The 8,183-nt window shown below is 39.8% G+C and overlaps 1 protein-coding gene, 1 long non-coding RNA gene and 1 pseudogene across 4 annotated transcripts; 2 read left to right on the top strand and 1 right to left on the bottom strand.

Annotated features, from left to right (window-relative positions):
• On the bottom strand, positions 1-4,836 carry LOC144644568 (uncharacterized). Of its 3 annotated transcripts, XR_013569140.1 has the most exons (4): positions 4,262-4,836; positions 2,565-2,612; positions 405-937; positions 1-146 (listed from the first exon to the last, which is right to left on the bottom strand). It is a non-coding gene; the product is annotated as an uncharacterized LOC144644568 (long non-coding RNA). The 3 variants fall into 3 exon arrangements; XR_013569141.1 differs by lacking the exon at positions 2,565-2,612; XR_013569139.1 differs by lacking the exons at positions 1-146; positions 405-937 and having other exon boundaries at positions 2,373-2,612.
• On the top strand, positions 4,414-6,178 carry LOC144639893 (uncharacterized; annotated as a pseudogene).
• Positions 6,179-6,205: 27 nt separating this feature from the next.
• LOC144642054 (uncharacterized) lies at positions 6,206-6,889 on the top strand. The gene has a single exon (XM_078501052.1). The coding sequence runs from the start codon at positions 6,277-6,279 to the stop codon at positions 6,835-6,837; it is 561 nt and encodes a 186-aa protein (XP_078357178.1). The 5' UTR covers positions 6,206-6,276; the 3' UTR covers positions 6,838-6,889.
• Positions 6,890-8,183: the final 1,294 nt, after the last annotated feature.

Below are 8,183 nucleotides of genomic sequence, written 5' to 3'. Positions count from 1 at the left end.
TTTAATGACTGAGTTTGCCTTTGGTGATGAAGTAAAAATTTGCCTATGAACAACATATATTTCATCAGTTATTATTGTATTGCAACATGTGATATTAATTTAGAGATTGATGAACTGTGTATCTCATTATCATGATCAATACTGTTCTTCACAGTGTGGGCACTGGGAATTAAATGTTTGGGTAGGTAAAGCCTGCTGTTGAGCCAAGTGGCTCATCAGGCTGGAGCGTAACCAGGTTTCTGACGCATTATTAAGCGGCTAGGAGTATTTCTACTCCCCCTGGATGGGATGCTAGTCCATTGCAGGGTTAATCCCCCCCCCCCCCAGCAGTAAATAAGCCGGTACCCATTTATACACCTGGGTGAAGAGAAGAACTATGAGAGTAAAGTGTCTTGCCTAAGAACGCAACGTAGTGCCAGGGCCAGGTCTCGAACCCGGACCGCTCGATCCGGAGTCCAGCACAATAACCATTAGGTCACCACACCTCCCACAAATGTTTGGGTAGCCGGATGATTTTTATATTTTTTTTATTTTAGCAATGCGCTCAAATTTTAAATGTTTGACTTTTTATAGCTGTATATTTCATTTTGTGTATATAAGTAATTTTAACCTTTTTAACCATTGTAATTTTTTTGTAAAAACTATATCATTCAACCCTTGGGTTGCAATTTAGTTTTAATAAAGCATCTATCCATCTATCTATCTATATTGGGTTGTCAGAGATCCCTTAAGAAATACGTACATGGTTGAACCTTATCTGGCTCTATTTCATTAACTTTAAAATTACACCTGACTACATAAATTGTATGTTTTCACACAGAGTATATACGGTAAGTGTTAGTTGTACATGCAATGAAGAAATAATATATTCTGATTGTTCATTTATCTCTCTCTGTGTCTGCAACTCTCTGTGGAAATTCTGCTACTCGTGTTAACCCTGAAAAAGGGAAAATAACAGATACCATTTTGTTGATGATCATTGACATCAAATGAATATTTATAATTTTAATTTAATTTATTCAGAACATTATACAGATACATAAAAAAGAGAGTTATTTTTCCAATTTTTGCATGGGCAAGGGAATGTGTTGGGGGATATGTTTAGAACCAAAAAGTCCTTTCAGAGTGAGTGTGTCAGGAAAACCTTTTTTTAACTACTGAAGACACTAATAGTGCTATCAATAAGACCCGGCACATGGCGAGGCTTTGATGAATGTTTTGGGGTGTGAAACACCGGCTTAATTCAAGGGTTCCCTACAAAATGATGTGTCTTTTAAGACTCTTATATTTATCTCTGACAGGTGCTGTTGAAAGTACTGTGATTAAGCCCAGGAAAGCTTACATATTCTCCCTAAAACTTTTATCAGGGATATACCGTATTTTCTCGAATAAACGCCGGGGGCGCTTATTTAAAACTTGGCCTCAGAGACCCGGCGTTTATTTGAAGCCGGCGTTAAATCGGGGTCCGGCGTTTATTTATGAAGTAAAATTTTCAATCATTTTTAAGTTAAGGCTAAAACAACTGATTAACAAACGCTGGAGGGATCCTAGCGATTTTAGCGACAGCGAGCACTACAACAAAAGAAAGAGAGTGCGTCAGTCATAACAAAAAGAGCATGCCAGAACATTGTCTAACATTGCTATATTTTCAATTTTGTGTTGTTGTACGTCATAAACCGCAGTTAATGTTACGCCAGAGTTGTTCGTAAAGCATTTATTAAAATAACAAAAGCCGTATACCATATAGTACGTGTCATAGAAGTGCTTTTCTAGTGAATATCTTCACTTATTGGATCGACGCAAATAAACACTGGACCTCGATTAAACGCCGGGACCCCGAATAAACGCCGGGGGCGTTTATTTAAAACTTGGCCTCAGGGACCCGGCGTTTATTTGAAGCCGGCGTTTAATCGGGGTCCGGCGTTTATTCGAGAAAATACGGTAGCTAAGAAAACACTAAGCCGGCTCATCAACAAGCCCATCTGGCTTTTCTGGCCTAAGCAGCTCTAAAATTTTACTAAGTCTTTGTGTTCACGTAAAATTTCAGCTGAGTTTAAGTTCTATTTCTACATTTGCCTGGTACCACAACAAGACAATTTCTGTTAAGTTAGGGCTTGACCTTATTAGCTATTAAGGTTTAAGGTATTAACAAAAGGAATTCAAACACAACAGGTCAATTTGCACTTCTCCCACAAAATCATTACAAGTATTCCGGTATTTTGTCGGGTCAGGTAGCAGATCTTGTTGGGTCTTTGCCCTCATACCCCTCCTCCATGGTGGGGAAGGGGTGCATTGTATGAACAACGAAAACATTTTTCTTGAAAAATAAAAACATTTTATGTACATGTGCTGTTACATATAAATTGTGTATATTAAATTCCTCAATTGAACGAGGATTTTAGGGAAACATACAATGTAAACTTACCAAGGGGTTAAAACACATACCATTTTTCACACCCAAAAGTTTTACACTTGAAAAACAAGTTTCATGCACTAATGTGTCATGGAGCTTCTTTAATATCTAGATAAAGAAAGGTATAAGCTGACACTAATGTTATGATTACCTGCATCACCAATTTCACTAACTGCACCCCTTGGCTGTTTTCCCTGCACTGAAAACAAAATTTATACATATCAAAAACCTGTAAAATTCTATAACTTGCATCCTGGCAAAAAGTATGGAAATCCTATCATAGCAAGTTTTAGAAAGACAACAGATTTACCAAAATAAATGACAACTTCAAACTGCATCTTACACCCTCTATAAATACTTCTCACTGAATTTACCTCAAAAAACTTGTTGTACATGTATTATTTACTTTTAATTATATCCTCGAGTCATCGCAGACAGGCCCATTTTGAACTTATTTTTTTTTTCAGGATCAAAAACTAAACCTACTTCTCTTGTAGAAAAAAATTGGCAAAAATATTTGATTTAGTCACTGCTTTAAGTTGGAAAACTTTGAAAGGCTTAAAGAATTGTACAAGTCATGTGCAACCTTCAAGAAAGCAATGCTCATAGCCACAGGGCTAAAAAAGTACCCTCTGATTGTCTGGGGCAAGTAGATTTTTCTGTCAAGCAATTAATTTTTCATGCCTGTTTGCGTAATAGGTTAAAAGGCCCAGGCAAGTCGTCTAGATGTAAATTATACAGTCACAAGTTTACTAAGAAACACAATCATGCACAGTCCTAGGCAAGCAAAATTTGAGAGCTGCTTGTCAACCACAGGGAAATCTGGAATTTATTTTTTTCCAAGCCCTTATCCTACATTATAACTTCAGGATCAGTTTGGTTGTTATAACTTAAGAAAATTTCATGATGTTTTGCATAACATTTTAGAATCTGTGCTATATTCTTTTATGTATCATATTTATTCGATTAAACGCCACGGCGTTTATTTTATTTTTCGTGATTCGAGTGCGGCGTTTATTAGAGGGAAGCGTTTATACGAGGGCGCCGTTCATTTAAAATTCAATTTATTTCTTGTAAACAATAGTATGGTAACTGAACACTTTAATTTAAAAAAAAAACAGAAACATGTTTTAGTACATGCCTGAAAAGTCAATTTCAATACCTTAAAACCTTGTTACAATCAAGAAAAATATTTGTTTTGGCCTGCTCAAGCTTGATTATTACTGCATTTGCTTTCCGAGTCTGTTATTCAAATGAATGCCGCATGATCATGATGCGGCGTTTATTCGAGGGCGACGTTTATTAATATTTCTGTTCTAACATGTAGCGCTTATTCGAGGGAGGTGTTTAATCGATTAAATACGGTAAGTTATAAAAAATATGAATAAATATTCTGAGAAAGGCTGTTATCAGATAAGAAATACAAAACTTTCACAAAACGTTTTCACTCATAACATTCATATTATAAAAATTTTAAAATAAGGAAAACTACGCAAAGTTCTCAGTGAAAAATAACAGAGGTCATGGAGAAACTATATTTCGCTAAGACTCTCATGCTCATGCTCTCATGCATGCATGCTCTCCTACTTCGGTGATTTAACTACAGAATAAACAAATTAACGCGGATAGGAAAAACCAGAAGTAAGGTATGCTTTGAATATACAATTCGTGTTTAAGACAAAACGAATTTCAGTTCACTTAGTCTATGTCCTTGTTTGACATACCGGTACACGACTGAGAGCTAGAACCCAGCTTCGTTTAAAAATAATGTATTAGGTTGAATGCTGGTTAATCTAAATACCAAAGACTTTTCTAATCTGTTAAAAAAAATGAACATCAATAGCTCACCTTGTTTTCGTAAAGGAATGTTGTCTTTGACCGTCTTTGCTTCAAACTCACCAAGAAGCTTGGAAGATTTCCATTTCGATCGGCCACAATCTTTACTCCTCTACTAACTATGGTTGTCATCGCGGGTGAAACGAGAAATATATCCAGAAATAATGTATCTGTAATAAGCTGTCTTTAAAACTTAGTCCTTCGTGTGCTTTTCAATCGCGGAGTCTTCATGCTTAGTAGTGAACTCATGCGTACGCTTGGTAAATCGGCATGCTGTGAGATTGTTTCCTGACTTTTGACTCTGAACCATATTCAAAATTCTGCTGTTCACCTTACCGTTTCCCAAGAGCTTATCACGTATGAACCAGAACATTTGGCAAATCAATCCATGCACAAGTTTAAAATAAGCTCGCTTAGAAGCTGATAAATCCAGACGAGCCGGACAGCCAACAGCGGACTTCCTCAAGTTAGTCTCCCCTTCATGTAATTCTAACATTGTCAACAAGAGCTAAGAATGATTTTTTTCCCTCGCGTTTAAAACCGTCTACTATATAAGCTTAGCTGAGTAGAAATCGTTTTTAAAAAACTTATTTGCTGAGGGCCTGATAGTAATGATTTTTCCCGCCAAAAGACGCGGGTTGCCACTGGAGCCTAGCTCGTTCCCAGGCCTAATCCGTGCGTACGGACGGACGTACGTACGCGACAACCAAAATTTCTCGGTTCGATAGGATACCATTTGCCCTGTCTGTTCCCTTGTACCCGCATGTTACCAATGGAGCTACGCTACGCGCCTTCGGCGCGTGGGAGCTACGCTATTAATCGACGTCCAAACAAAACCTGTTGATGATTTTTTTTGAACAATTTAATTTCTCTTTATCTAGAGTTCACTCAAATTTCGACAAAGTGATTATTGGTGATTTTAACATTCATTTCATCCCACACAACTTCAAGTTCTACATAACAAAGCAGCACGTATAAATTCTAGATTTACCCGCTCGTGCATCAGCCACTGAGGCTTTAGATAAACGTAGGTGAAAATTGCTCTCAAGAAGGCGTGCAGACCACGTTTAAATGCTTGAACAACTTGTTTACACGTTTTTTAACATTGTTTTCAGTAAAAATCACCATGGTTTGTGTGTTCTAAAATAATTTTTCCTCACACACAGTGAGGAAAAAAATACAACACTTTTAGACCATATCTAGGGATAACTTTCGTAAGGCTTTTTCCTGTTGATTTGTTCCCGCTTTGTTTCAAGACGGGCTTTGATAATCACAGCATTCTCTTTACGCCATCGTTTCTGCCGAGTATTTTGGTCGTTGGTCCATCTGGCTGTGGCAAGACTTGCTTTACCGAGTCGTTACTTTTGGATCATTCAGAAGAGTTGTTTAGTACACCTCCTGAGACCATTCATTATTGTTACGGGGCCTGGCAAGATGGGTTCAGAGACATGAAAGAGGCTGGGGTACATTTTCACGAGGGTGTTCCTACGACCTCCCAATTGCGAAAATGGTTTCCGAACGGTGAACTCCTTGTGTTGGACGATCTAATGACAGAGGGAAGTGAAGATAAAGAGCTATTGGATTTGTTCACCAAACACTCTCATCATCAAAATATCACCGTCCTGTTTCTTTGTCAAGACATTTTCCCACCTGGTAAATACGCCAAGAGTATTTCCAGGAAATGCTCACTACATCATAGCCTTCAAAAATCCTCGCGACCAACTAGCTATGAGGAATTTACTGCTACAAGCTTTTCCCATCTACTGGCAAGACATCATGGCCGTGTACCAAAAAGTAGCGAAACGACCCTTTGGGTACTTGGCCTTGGATCTTCACCCAGCCAGCGATGACATTAGACGGGTGTTTAGCCACCTCTTGACGCACAAAGGATACCCACGCTGGTATCGAAGAAAGGTGGCGGACGCTTGAACGCTAACAGAAATTGTATATTAGAAATCATCTCAAACGACTCTTACTCAGTTGAAGCACGCTGTCTTGGGTGAAACGTTGACGAGGAGAAAAAGACAATGGCAGATCGTGCACCAGATATATTTGACACCGAGCCAGAAGGTGGAAGCGGTGAAGAAAATGTAGAGGAAGAATATCCTGAAGAGGAAGAGGAGGAAAGGGAGGAAGAGGAGAATAGCAGTAGCTCCGAAGAGGAAGGAAAAGCGGAGGACGATGACACTGACTATGATCCGTGGGATCCGTTGCGTAGAAACGTGGGGGAAGATCTCATAGAATCGTTCATGGCTGAAGTCAAACGGTTTCTCGATAAGGGTAAAACCAGAGACTATGCCGAGACTGCCGCTTTCAATGCCCTTTTACCCCTTAGCAGAAGAAGACTACGTAGGATCTACTTAGAGCGTTTAAAATGGACTCATCGTATCAAACGCGACACACTACACCGTAAGGTCATGAAAACTCTTCACCGCTTCATTAACGAAGACGACATGGATTTTGACGAAGCAGCCGAGTCAGCAGTAGAAAAGCGGAAATTTCTGTTAAACAGAGTCATGACAAAGAAGTTAGTCCCCAACGAGTCGGATGATGAAGAAGGTGAAGAAGAGGTTGAAGCCTCAGAGTGATACACTGGATAAGCCAATAACAGGACTCCTTTAACGCAGTGTGGTTGAAGCGTTTCACTCATTATTTGTAAGACACAGCACAAGATGAACTGCTCCAAACATTTACCAGAGGGCGGCGAGAACGCTACGCGTATGATCCGAAGTGCCTACCACAAAAAATATTATGCGGAGAACAAGGAGCGAATCCTAGCCCGGCAGAAACGATGGCGTAAAGAGAATGCTGTGATTATCAAAGCCCGTCTTGAAACAAAGCGGGAACAAATCAACAGGAACCGGAGAGAATATCGTAAAAAGAACAAGGAACGCGTGAGCGGTTACCAAAGAAAATACCGTGAAAAATATAGGGAACGGATCAACGAGCAATGGAGACAATATTACGCAAAGAACAAGGAACGCATCAATCAAAGACTTCGTGGTAAAAAAGAAGAAGAAATGGGACATTTTGGGTTATCAGTAGATGGGACCTGGGACCAAGGTTCTGGGAAAATGCAAGTAGACCCAATTTCAGTTCCCAGCGATCATGTGGTTACGCTTTATGGAATATCGACGTGATTATAATTTTGTAAATAGGAAATAAGGAAATAAAAATGCATTGTGATTAAAAACTGTTGTTGCGTGATTCTTGAGCGCGACCGAGTGAGTAATGGTACTGTAATGGATACCCCCACCCCTTGACTTCTCATTGGACCATAAACACGTGGCACGTTGCTGTAGGGGATACCCCCCATCCCTTGACTTCTCATTGGACTATAATCACGTGGCACGTTACTGTAGGGGATACCCCCCATCCCCCTTACTTCATAGACGAAAAAGAATGGGGCGAGATTCTCATTGGTCAGTTCAGGATCTCGCAGTTGATTGGCTCATTACTTCTACAAAAGGTTAGGCTCGGCTCAAACTGTTCCAAGAGGGTCTCAGTCAGTTGGAACCCGGCCAAGTGCTTTATTTCGACACAGATTCGATCATTTATTCCTGTCAAGAAGGCCAGAAGTGTTTTCCCTGGGAGATTACCTACGCGAATTTACGTACGAGTTAGAAGACGGCGATCACATCGTTGAGTTCGCATCCGTTGGTCCAAAAAATTACGGGTATCGAACGGCTCGCGGTAAAGTGGAATGTAAGGTTCGCGGTTTTTCCCTAAACACTCGAGGCCGAGAACAACTTAACTTTGAATTCCTCAAAGAAAACGTCATCCGCGAAGTATCTGACCCACTAACAGATCCACGAGAAATCCCAGTCTTCAACCCACACAAGATCACACGGGATGTCAACACCAAACAATTAGAAACACTAACCGAAATCAAGCGCTACAAGCGCTACAAACGGGTTGTAGACACGAAGGATTA

Source organism: Oculina patagonica, chromosome 2 (assembly GCF_052425735.1).
Source record: "Oculina patagonica isolate OP01 chromosome 2, crgOcupat, whole genome shotgun sequence".
In the NCBI taxonomy this organism is placed as follows: Eukaryota; Metazoa; Cnidaria; class Anthozoa; order Scleractinia; family Oculinidae; genus Oculina; species Oculina patagonica.
This window is presented reverse-complemented; position numbering and strand designations above follow the sequence as displayed.

Bases quoted from the DNA above. Each gene is read 5' to 3' on its own strand.
- LOC144642054 (XM_078501052.1), top strand. From the start codon at position 6,277: ATGGCAGATCGTGCACCAGATATATTTGACACCGAGCCAGAAGGTGGA.